The sequence below is a fragment of the Carassius gibelio genome, chromosome A15 (assembly GCF_023724105.1).
Source record: "Carassius gibelio isolate Cgi1373 ecotype wild population from Czech Republic chromosome A15, carGib1.2-hapl.c, whole genome shotgun sequence".
In the NCBI taxonomy this organism is placed as follows: domain Eukaryota; kingdom Metazoa; phylum Chordata; class Actinopteri; order Cypriniformes; family Cyprinidae; genus Carassius; species Carassius gibelio.
This window is the reverse complement of record NC_068385.1, coordinates 21,308,530-21,321,486: the sequence shown is the minus strand read 5'-3', so window position 1 is coordinate 21,321,486 and position 12,957 is coordinate 21,308,530. Positions and strand designations below refer to the sequence as shown.

At 36.8% G+C, this 12,957-nt stretch overlaps 2 protein-coding genes across 3 annotated transcripts in view; one reads left to right on the top strand and one right to left on the bottom strand.

Moving 5' to 3' along the window:
- Nucleotides 1-5,616, top strand: part of LOC128029400 (cell adhesion molecule DSCAM) — a 132,281-nt gene extending 126,665 nt beyond the window's left edge. For both annotated transcript variants that reach the window (XM_052617181.1, XM_052617180.1), the window contains exon 33: nucleotides 2,560-5,616. In XM_052617181.1, the coding sequence (XP_052473141.1) occupies nucleotides 2,560-2,933 (374 nt within the window). In that variant the 3' untranslated portion in view covers nucleotides 2,934-5,616. The remainder of the gene's footprint in view (nucleotides 1-2,559) is intronic.
- A 2,175-nt stretch (nucleotides 5,617-7,791) lies between these two features.
- The window catches only part of LOC128028589 (calmodulin regulator protein PCP4), a 28,621-nt gene continuing 23,455 nt past the window's right edge, over nucleotides 7,792-12,957 (bottom strand). The window contains exon 3 of the mRNA XM_052615853.1: nucleotides 7,792-8,630. Within this exon, the coding sequence (XP_052471813.1) occupies nucleotides 8,500-8,630 (131 nt within the window). The 3' untranslated portion in view covers nucleotides 7,792-8,499. The remainder of the gene's footprint in view (nucleotides 8,631-12,957) is intronic.

Genomic DNA, 12,957 nt, shown 5'->3' with positions numbered 1-12,957 from the left:
ACATGGAATCACGAAGAAGGGGACCTTTAAATCAGGAATTGATTGGAATGTTAAAACTGAACGGTACATATCAGAATGGAGCCAGGTGCTTGAAGGGGAAAGATTATGGAAATATGCCTTGTGTGAATATTAATTTATGAAAAGTATATTTTTACATTAGATTTTACTTTGTGATTAATGTTACAGATTCTGTAAAAGTTAACAGAGACCTTTGTCAATCACGTCCCTCTCTTTCCCTCCCACTTTCCTTCCTGCCTAGCTATTATCCTATCATAATAAAAGGCAAAAATGCCAAATATAATAAAAAAATAATAATAATAATCCCAAATTTTGATCCATAGTGTATGTCGTGTGTCAGTATATTTTCGTATGTATTTTCCACACATTCCTCAGTTTACCTATTCACCAGTCATCTGTCACTCTTGCAGTGTGCTATCAGTCCCTGTGTTGATGGGTACAGGTTTGAAGGCTATTGTCCAAACACACTGCCACGTTCTTTTCACACCAATGTGCTTAACATGTCCGAGTCTGGGCCACCCAGGGCTTATTTGAGCCCCAGACAGTTCTTGAGTTACTGGTTAGAGTTTAGAGTTACTGTCTCATTGTGAATGGATCTAGGCACTATTTCCTCAGACAGGGATCCTTTGGTTCATGAGAGCACCTGGGCAAATACAGGCGATCTGCACCCTGTGCTGGGGAGCTATGGTTTCTTTACAAAACAGCAGTTTACTTTCCCGATGGAGCTGTTGAATGTGATATGAACTTCAAGTACTGGCCTTATTGGAAAGAGCTTTATGTACAGTAATACTGCACTCCACTCATTTAATCACCCAGATACTAATAATAACATGAAAACGAACAAATCCATTGAGAGAGAAAGTGTTGTTACATTCATTCTTGTCTGATCAAGCAATTTTTGGTATGTGTGAGGTATATTAGACATCTTTATCCATGATTTAAAATCTCAACTTTATTTAGATGATTAGTCTTTTACAACCAATTGTATGAATGCATTACCCTAGTACGCTGCGAGGCAGTTCACTAGGGTTTGGAACAGAGCTCATGAACAATTAGTTTTATTAAGCAGCTGCAGAAGTTTCTTTTTTTAAAGGGGTCATATGATGCTTTTTAAAGATCTTTATTTTGTGTATTTGGTGTAATAGAATATGTTGACATGCTTTAATGTTCAAAAAACACATTATTTGTCAAATACTATAGATTATTGTAGGTCCTCTCTCAAACGTGTCGTTTTCTACAAAGTCCCTCCTTCTGACCAGCACAGTCTGCTCTGAATGGCCAACTGACCCAGTGCATTGTTATTGACCGAACACCGCAAGCACTCATCGGAAATGTAATGCCCCTTTACATAGCTTCATCTTTTCAAAATAAATGTATAATAATAATGTTCTTAGTTTTATCTTCAGTTCAAACCTGAAAGAGGAAAATGTTGATGAAGCTTGTATGTGTTTGCAGTACACAAGCCATGGATGGTTAAGACAGCTGACTCAACTGTGTGACCCTCTCACACACACATGCGCACACACACACACAACATGCAAAACTCCACACTTGAACATTCAATAGCAACTATTTAAACTAATAACAAAACATACTTACAGTAGCTGATTCAGAAGCGCCAGATTGTCATAGCAAAGTCAGAATGACCTCTTCTCCAAGGTTCATTAAACGGTCGTCCATAAAATGCATTGCTGTTCTGTTGTAAGTAATCTTTATGATTCCTAAATGCATCTACTTTCGGAAGGCCAAACAAAGTGCTTTTTACTTTTGCCTAGAAACACACAGCATGTCTCTGACTAACTGTGTTACTGAAACCACGCTGCCTTTCTTTGCGCAACATTAAATGTACAGCATTGTAGACATGTGGTCGTGTGTTTGAATGAGCTGTTTTAGGAGGGCGTGGCAGAGTCTTAACTTTAATAAAGAATATCTCTTTGGATTTGAGACTTTAGTCTTTGCAACTTTACAGATCTTCTTTTTGAACCAAGAGTTTGTAACACTCCAAAGAGAAAGGAAAAATTGAAATTGAATCATATGACCCCTTTAAAGAGATACATTTATAATTAGCTTTAAAAAAGAAAACTTCAAGCTGCGTGTAATAAAGTGGCAGACCTTTTATTGCCTATTAAACACATTTAAATGATTGTTTAACTCTGAGATTGCTGAACTGTTTGTTTTGTTGCCATTTGCAATGTTAAAATTGTTCTTTGGGATATAATTTAATGATGCTTTTGATATCTTACCTGAACGTCTTCCCTAACCTAACTTATCCTGTTCTGTCCTATCATATCCTATCTTAAACCTGACTTTTCTATCATAATGTATTTTATCTTTTCCTATCCTACCCAACCATGTTGTGTCATAAACCCACCCTACCCTCCCTTGTCCTATCCTAAATCTCTCCTGCCTGTCCTGAAGATAATTTTTCCTTTAAAGACTAGTTTCTCCATCCAATTTTTTTTTTCTCATTAATCACATTGTGGAAAGCAAATCTGATCTTTGAGCAGTGCTCACACTTACATGACCCTGTCTGTCTCGTAGGAGGTGAACTGGTCCATCTTCCCCCTTACCTACGCATGGACTTCCTTTTGAACCGGGGAGCAGCCTCTTCAGGGCGAGAGGCCACAGGACAGACTTGTATGGACCCGCAGAAGAGCCGAATGGCGAAACGGCCAGCATTGCTGGCGCCCACACCCTCCGAGACCCCCTCGTCAGCCCTCTCTTCCTCCGGCCCCCCCAGCAGAGAGGCAGTACAACAGTGGCAGCCGGGAACTGCCTCCACACTGCCACAGCGCGAGCCGGGCGACCTGGCCCAGGCCGCCAAACTCAGCAGCTCCCAGGAATCGCTGCTAGACTCCAGAGGACACCTGAAACAGAGCAACAACCCCTACGCAAAGTCCTACACACTTGTATAACACAGGACTACAGCTGCGGACGCACACACAAACACGCGAGGACCTGCTGCAAAGATTCAGAGATGAGTCCTGTACATACAGTCTGAATTCTAAAGAAGTGGATAGTTTTCTTTGCATCTTTCTTTCTTTCTGTCTCACTCTCTCTGCTGTTTTTTTTTTTTCAGTCACCTTCTTCTCTCGCCATCTATTCTAAGTTGGATTTTTAACGTAATCATTCATTCATTTGAAATACCACCGTTATGAAGATTGCCAAAATTATTTATTTAAATTGACAGAGGAACTAATTTTGAATTTATATCAAGGACAATTCTATAGTCATTATTAATATTATATAAAAATAGAGAAAAATTATCAAAAAAAAAAAAACGGTTTAAAAAAGGTGAGGTGTGGTCAGCTCTGCAGGAAGATGGTCCTTTCTCTATCCCTGAAACTACGAGGTGCGATCGGCATTTCTGATGCTGTTCATCACGGCGGTGTATCTGACGACCGTGGAGGAAGGACAACGATGCCAATGCAGAAGACACACGTCCACATCTTACAGTCGTCTCAGAATGTGGTGCTGCATGGGGACCTGAAAATAAAAAATGAATTCCAAGAGATTTTAGTCACACTAAAGGATTATATAATGTTATAATACATGTTATGACATTATATGTTATAATATAATATACATATACATAAAGAGATCACTTTTATTTCTGGATAATACAGGGGAAAACAGATTTGGTAAATAAAGTCCTTAGTCATGTTTGCCCACATCTGGTTTGATTAGAAAATGAAAACTCTTGGGTTCTTGTCTTTTTTTCCACTTATGGAGCTTCTTGTGTCTCATCTGGTGAAATGCAGAGCATGTGTGACACAGCGAGAGAAGCGTGGCTATCTAACCTGCAGCTCCCTGAATGAATGCTATCTGATTCACCTGTTTGTAGATGGTGTGGCCTGTTTTGTGTAAGACACGCAACAAAGAGAAGATATTTTAATTGAGCAATATGACACTGGATTTACTAATAATTTCGTAATTCTTGGACATCTTGAAGTACTAACAGATATGAATGTATTCAGTAATGCGTAATGAAAATTAAACCCGGAGATGATTGACAATAAAGAGACAAACTCATGACGCGGTCTCTAAACTATAATTGACGAATGTCAGCAGACAGACAGAATGATGGAAACCCGTTTACAAAGGTGTTCTGAGATCTAATGCGACATGTTTGATTTGTTTTTGACCATTCACGTCTTCAGTCATCAAGCCTGCCTTTCAAATGTCAGTCTAGACATCAGTTGGATGCTTGCCTTAAACATAGAAAGACCAAAATGGTAAATCCTGACCCTTGTAAAATGACTGTAATAAGAATCATATATCCTGGTGCATCACAGGATCAGATTAGCGTAAGTTGGGAAATTATGTAATAATGCCCAAAACCTAAAGGGACCAGGACACAGGAAGTCCAGGAGGGGATGTGCTGTGTGCTGTGACCAGGTTACAGGCTCAGACACCCATCCATGATCCCAACCAACAGATGGCACTGCAATGTCTATTGAAATGTTTATGATGCCATTTCTGTTTTTGTGCATTTCTCCTCAATCAGCTGAAAACCAGCACATGATGATTAGGTTATAACTTCCCAGCAAATAAACACTCAAATGCCTCCTGAAAAGAACAGCAATATGTTAGAGTTGCTCAACCAAACCAACATGAATGCGTCAAACTTACAGCTACGGTAAAATGGACTTTCCTCTCCAGATGTTTAATCATTCGCAGTCGAGCTCAAGGCCTCGTGTTTATCCGGACACCTCCAGCTCAACTCCAATGACTACATTAAATTCACTAAACTCTTTCCTTCGGTCAAAGGTGTCTGACAGTGCGGTTTTATTCCAGTTGAATGAAAATAAAGATTTTATGCATGGAGGAAAGAAAACGATACCTAAGCAACTAACATAAAATAAAAACTCAAAAATATAAGAAATACATTTCTATAGATCTGTGGATCTGAATATCTGTTAAACATATTCATTTATATTTTTGTACAACCTCCATTTCCAAACCTTCCATTGTCAACACTTTCAGACACAAAACAATGTGTACTAAATTTGGTTTTGTTAACAGTGACTTGATAAATCTATCATTGAAACACTGACTGAGATTACAGGCTTGCAGTGTTGACAATATACATTGATTTGGAATATTTCACAGGTAGACCTATTAAATGCAAGGTATTTTGATTTCCTGAGTTGGAAAAATTATTTTTAAAATCCCAGTCAACCATAATGTGGCAACTCCACCACAAAAATGGTCCTGCCCAGAGATTCTGTGGCCTCGTTGAACTCATAACAATTGAAATATGGAAAGAGCACATTCAGGATGCAGGCTGACATTGTTATTACCTGATTTTATTTTATTTTGTGGATCTGTCATTGATGACAATAGGGACACAGTTATGAAAGCTTATTAAAGAGATTTTAACAATTTAAATAGTAGAAATAATTCTTTTCAATATACATACAATATACTATCGTTCAAAATTTTGGAATTACTATGAAATGTTGTTTTGAAAGATTTGTTACTTTCATTTACCAATGATGCAATGACTTGATGAAAAAATACAGTATAATGAGACAATAATATAAGATGTATAATGTTACAAATGATTTCTATTTCTAATAAATGTTGTTCTTCAAATGTTCTGCTCATCAAAGAATCCTCCATGTGCAGTAATGACACTAACAGACTTTCCTTCACACAACGCAGATGTATCTGTTTCTCAAACAAATGATTCAGATGTACTTCATCCATGTCTTTTTCTGTGCTGGTTAGATCAAGTTTGCTTTCTTTTTTTCAAGAAAGTAGTGCTCTGAGACAAGAGTTAAAAAATATTCCCTTTCAAAAAGAACAACACTTATTTTATTTTTTTAATTACCAAAATTATTTCTCACACTTCAAAAGCCCCACATCAAAATATGCATAATTTACCATTATACATCATGCAATAAGTGCCGGTTCAGGAGAATTGTTAAATACACAATATTTTTTAAACAGTAGGTGAATGGTGACCTACTACATAGACTCTCAGATGTGCATTTCACTATTCCAATATTCAGCCAATGGTGCGATAGCAAAATGCAAATTGCATGGATTAAATACAAACTGGGAAAATGGCAAACAGTTGTGAGTCAGGTGGGAATTTTAAAGTGCTTTACTAAATGTGTACTTTGTTGTACATTCATGACTTACCATTGTATGCAATATAGAAGATTTTCTCATGGTATCACTGACTTGTCACAATAATGTCACAATATAAAAAATTCACAATCAAATTTCTAAATATATATATATATATATATATATATATATATATATATATATATATATTTATATAGTGTAATCGTATGTGCTTTGGTCATTATTATCTTGAAGACAAATTGAATTTTTGGCAAAACACCTATTGTCTGTAAGGCCATACACAACTTTGCATTTGAGGATAGTCACGATTTTTTCACAAATAGAAATGTAATCCAATGCCAGTTCGCTGCTGATAGCATCCCATCCATCAGTTACTGCACAAGTGATAAGCATTTGACTTGTTATTGCCTGGTCAAAGGACAATGACAGGAGCAGTGTGTTCAGTTTCACTCAGCAGACTTAGACTTCGAGTCCCGTGTCCTTTATAGTGCCTGTTCACTGAGGCTCGATCTCAGGTAAAGAAGCTCTCTAAATCTAGTTCTGTTAATGAAAATAAATAAATAAAGTTTGTATGATTGATGAAAATAAATAAGATAGATAGATAGATAGATAGATAAACAAATAAATTAATTAATAGGTTGTTCAAACCACCTAAACAGCTGTTGTTGTTTTTTTATTTTGAAAAAAGTTTGTATGATTCATTGACATAAATAAAATAAAATAAATGCATACATACATACATACATAGAAGCACAAATATTTTCCATGGTATCTTTGACTCTGTAAGAGACCTGTGACCCAATTCTTTTTCATTTATTTATCTTTATGGGGTTGCTATCTATCACAGGCTCCCATTGGATAACTTCTCCTTCTGTGAGAAATGTAATGAGATGATATTGTAGCTGTACCAGCAACACCAGCAACACTCTAGTTCCAATATCACACCATGTTCTTGTGCCCAGCGGTGCCAGGCAGGTGTTTTGGTCAACTGAGAGCCTTGGGTCATATCCAGAAGAACTTGAACTATTGCAAGAACACTTCTCAGGGAAGAGCATACAACCATATGGACAGTGTTCAGTGTTTTTTTTTTTTTTTTTTGCTCAATCCCTCCTGTCAGCTCCAGTGATGACATTATTTCCTTGTGCTGGACCTTTAAATCTTTCTGAGGGTGTTTCTTCGTTTGCGTGCGTGCATGTGTGTGTGTGTGTGCATGTGTGTTTGTGTGTGTAGATGGGGGATCGGGCTCAAACACACTAGAGGATTCAGTGTAAATAATATATATCTCAGTGCAGTGTGACCTCCACTGGATCCGGAGGGTAGGTGTTCTATTCTTTCTAAAAGTGCTTTCACGTAGGATTTGCTGAGGGAAGATGGTTCATTGCTTGCACTGTTAGCCATTTCGACTCTGATATCAGTGTAAAATATGCAAATTATATATATAATATATACTGTATATATATAAAAGATAATTTGTTCTTTGGAATCAGGGTGACATTTCATTTTTGCGTGAACTATCCCTTTAAGAGCATCATGATTTTATTTTAAGGTATGCTGTTTGTAATTTTCATGTGTCTTTTATTTTAAACATCATGGATGTTGACTGCTTATCATATTATTCCATTTAATCAAAAAACAGGATCCTACTTGAAGTAATTCAAAAAAGACAAAGCAGTATTTAGTTCCAGAGACTCAAGGATGTTTATTAATAGTTTCAATCAGACGGAGTTGAGATAAGAGTTGAGGTGAGATAGAAATAGTTTGATTTGGCTACTGTTTGTGCCACGATCCTTTGCAAAGGAAGAAAATCAACAGAAACATTATGATATGCCACAGCAAACTAGACAATCAAACACTCGCTCTCAAGTCAGCATTCAGCATTAGATTCAACATCAGGAATCAATAAAGAGAAGCGAGCGCACAGTGAGGATTTGGGAATTATTCAACAATATGGGTTTCAAAAGACAAGCTATTTTAGAGCTACTCTGAAATGAGAATGTATGCTAAAGCGTTTTATCATCTGAGGACTAATGATGGTGAGCTGGGGGAATAAAGGTCTATTATATATTTATGTACATGTAATGCTAAAATCAATTTCATAAGCAGCTCACAATTAAAATATATTGTGCTTTCACAAATAAAGGATAGGCCGATAATCCAGCACTTTGAGGTAAAAAAGAAAACCATGCACCAGTAGTATAACAGATAGTCTTGGCTAGGAGAATGAAGCTAGAATCAAAATGAATCTAAACTACGCAGTTCACAGTTACAGATTAGGACTTTGCTTTCCCCTCCCTTGAGTCCATACAGAATGGATTCTATCACATGCAACATCAAACCATGCTGTCCTGATGGGGCCATATGGACAGAGAAGTCCGCTGGCAACTACGACTTGTCATCATTCTTCTTCTTCTGGAACTTCCTGAACTGCGACTGAATGGCGACGGCAGCCTTCTCGGTTTCAGGGGCGTCCATGTCGATGTCAATGTCCTCGGGGACGTCTTTCTTAGACGCATCTGCATAGAAAAATAAGTTATTGCATGAGACCATCACTTTAAAGGCCTTTAACAATGACACAATGTCAGTTTACTTATATTCAAACACTATGATGCAGTTGATGAAAGATTGGTTGGTTTAGACCTTTTATAGAAATGCTATTAAAGTGATACAGTGCATGTTTTGTATCGGTGACAGTTATGTGAACAGGCAAGGGTAAGACAAATTAAACACATCAAATGGTAAAAAGAACATTAATCTGGCATCCACTAGCATTAATATTGAGAACTAGATGAGATCACAGTATCATGTAGCATGTCAGTTCAGCTGGCGGCCAGCATGACAATGATCCAGGGCAGCCACTTTCATGGCATCCAGGTGCAGCTCCTATTTACATGAACGGAGAATGAACTGAAACGTCACATTTCCTTTCCAAGTTAGTTGCATACTAACAGGGCTGCAAATGCCCATGTTAACCAGCCAAATCTTAGCCACCCGCTATATAAACCATGCAAAATGATGAGGTCATATGACAACTATGAAGAACTTTTATCTTACAACTATGTTTCATGTTGTAAAAGTACAGTCACTTCTAGAAATGATTAAAAACTGTATCTGCAAGCTTGTGAAGAATGGATGTAATATTGTAACCTTTTTTAATGCATTAATGCTGATGTAAAATGAGTCATAAGTAATGATTGCAAAAAGACAATTCTCCAAACCACATGTCCCATGTAGGGTAAAAATGCAAAAATATCTTTTTTGCAGTCATTACTTATGACTCATTTGATATCAGCATTAAAAAAGGTTACAATATTACATCCATTCTTCACAAGCTTGCAGATACAGTTTTTAATCATTTCTAGAAGGATGTTATGTCATCTAAGCACACATAGACTGTTAAGTGCTGTTGGGCTTTTGGAACAAAGCACACCCAGTCTAAAATTTCCGGCAAGCTAAATGCATAAGGTGTACAGAAGCCAGCAGAACAAAATTGACTGGAGACAGACTGTCATGTATGTTTCCAGACCAGCTCTTGTTTCCAGCTGCACTCCTTCCGCCAAAAGAACAATAATGAATATTCAGCCATTAGCCTATTTATATACATTCTCATTTTATATTTACTTAGCAGATCATGTTTCTTTGTCATGACCTAGGGGCAATTGTATGTATAGTTACATTTTTGAATAATATACATATATTATCTAACACATTAATTTGAAATGTTTAATAAACTAGTCCGGAGGTGATACCGTTTACAACATTTCTAGTGCATCTCCTCAAATTCTAGATTGTTGTGTTGACTGCATCCTACTTTTCAATCATGAACAAATTAGGATTTTAAAACGCATACTATTCACTTATGTATTCAAGATTTAAAACCGTGAACCGCAAAGTTGCTTTTTATTACTTTTTTTTTTTTTTTTTTGTACAGCATGATTTTAAAAGAGTTTCAAGCCTTATTCATTAAAATACAAGATGTGAAGGTTTTGTTAAGGAATCACAGTTCAATAGTGAATACCTCTGAGATTAAACAACACATTAGACTGTTGGAAAATTCAATGCCAATTTAAGCAAGGGAGGAGGAAAACCTTAACATAGACGTAAAGGACAGCGAGAAAGGAAAGATCCTTAAAATACACCTCTAGAGAGAGCAAGCCTCATGTTTCAGTCGATACATGAGATCTTTGTTTGCACACATCAGTGAGATCATTTGAGTTAGAGACCTTCTTTATACAGTAATGTTTTTTTTTTCTTTTCTTTTTTTTGTGCAATATATGCTGACCAGAAATAACAGACATCATTATTGAATTGAGCCGAAACCTAATTAATGTAATTAACAAAACAGTTCTCCTTTATGAGTAACTTCAAGTTCAATGCCTCAACTGCTAGAGGACCTAAAGTTGCATTGTGTACCTTTAAAAAATCCCACCACAGACTTATTGTTCAAATCTTCACTGTTCACATGGACAAAGACATCACATGCAATTCCTCACTTTAATGATTCCTGACAAACTCTTTTTATTTATTTTTTTTGTATAATATATTTTCCTTGCTTTTTGGTATTAGCATGCCATCTCTCTCGATACACAAAATATACATTTAGACCAACATTACATGCTGTCACTAGCTGGATACACCTGTATAGTTTCTCTGCATGGCTTTCTTCACAAAGGCAAGCATGCTGAATAGATGCATTTGCATGCATATGAATCTAGTTTTGTGTATGTACTTGCTCTTGCACATCAGTGGGTGGAAACATAGCAATACCTTCAATAGCTTCTTCCCATACTCCTAGAAATGTTGTGAGCTCCTATACTGCAGGATATTCAGTGCAGGGAAAGCACATTTCCAGCAGTATTTGTTGTATTAAATTGGTGAGAAATTATTTCTAGCAAAAGCTCTAGCATCACCTGATTTCTTGATTTAATATTTTGCATCAAATGCAATGAAATTCAGACATTTTCTGTGGCTTAAAGCAATAGTTCACACCCCAGCAGAAGAAAAATTAGTTGAAAAATCACCCTCAGGCAATCAGACAATCAATGATGTACAGGTGCATCTTCATGAATTAGAATGTTGTGGGAAAAGTTCATTTATTTTAGTAATTCAACTCAAATTGTGAAGCTCGTGTATTAAATAAATTCAATGCACACAGACTGAAGTAGTTTAAGTCTTTGGGTTTTTTAATTGTGATTTGGCTCACATTTAACAAAAAGCACCAATACACTAGCACAAAAAAATTTGAATACTTCATAAGACCAATATAAAAACACATTTTTAGTGAATTTGTGGCCTTCTGGAAAGTATGCTCATTTTAGTGTTGTCAAAAGACCAGGTACTTCGGTACCAAGTCGGTACTAAAAAAATGAAAATTTTCATGGTATTCATGGTAACACGTCAAAATTCAAAAAGTTCATTTTTACATAAAGGCATTGTGCTAGAAATATTACTATTATTTAGTAGAATGTATGTGATACAGCTACTACTTGAAATTTTGTATAAAACTTTATTTTTTAAAGAAATAAATCACACAATATTTCATCCATGTTTTAATTTTAATAGCAAATCCCCTTTATTTACCAAACAATTAAAGGTGTTTAAATTTCATTAATAAAAAGACAAATTAAATTTGGGTAAAACTTGTTTACTGTTTTTCATATATTACTTGTAGGGGAAAAAAAATTAAAAAAAATATTTTTGTGTTTTGCTTTGGTACCGAAATTGGTACCGAATACTGAAAATTTTGGTACCATGACAACACTAGCTCATTTACTATACATGTATTCAATACTTGGCAGGGGCTCCTTTTGTTTTAATTACTGCCTCAATTCGGCATGCCATGGAGTGATCAGTTTGTGTCACTGGTTTCTTTGACACTGGCCTTCAGCTCATCTGCATTTTTTGGTCTCTTGTTTCTCCTCTTCCTCTTGACAATATCCCATAGATTCTCTCTGGGGTTCAGGTCTGCTGAGTTTGCTGTCCAGTCAAGCACACCAACACCATGGTCATTTAACCAACTTTTGGTGCTTTTGCCAGTGTGGGTAGGTGCCAAATCCTGCTGGAAAATTAAATCAGCATCTTCAAAAAGCTGTTCAGAAGAACGAAGCATGAAGTGCTGCAAAACTTCTTGGTAAACGGGTGCAGTGACTTTGGTTTTCAAAAAACACAATGGACCAACACCAGTAGATGACATTGCACCCCAAATCATCACAGACTGTGGAAACTTAACACTGGACTTCAAGCAACAGTCCAGTTCTTCTCCTTAGCTCAGGTAAGATGCCTCTGATGTTGTCTGTGGTTCAGGAGTGGCTTAACAAGAGGAATACGACAACTGCTGCCAAATTCCTTGACATGTCTGTGTGTGGTGGCTTTGTATGCCTTGACCCAGCCTCAGTCCATTCCTTGTGAAGTTCACTCAAATTCTTGAATCGATTGCTTGACAATCCTCATAAGGCTGCGGTTCTCTCGGTTAGTTGTGCATCTTTTTCTTCCATACTTTTTCCTTCCACTCAACTTTCTGTTAATATGCTTGGATACAGCACTCTGTGAACAGCCACCTGCTTTGGCAGTGAATGTTTGTGGCTTACCCTCCTTATGAAGGGTGTCAATGATTGTCTTCTGGACAACTGTCAGACCAGCAGTCTTCCCCATGATTGTGTAGCCTAGTGAATCAAACTGATAGACCATTTTGAAGGCTCAGGAAACCTTTGCAGGTGTTTTGAGTGGATTATCTGATTGGCATGTCACCATATCCTAATTTGTTGAAATGTACGAACTCACACTGTACGGTCCGATCGTCGAGTTGCGATTTGACTGCTCACACTATACATGAGGAATCAACCG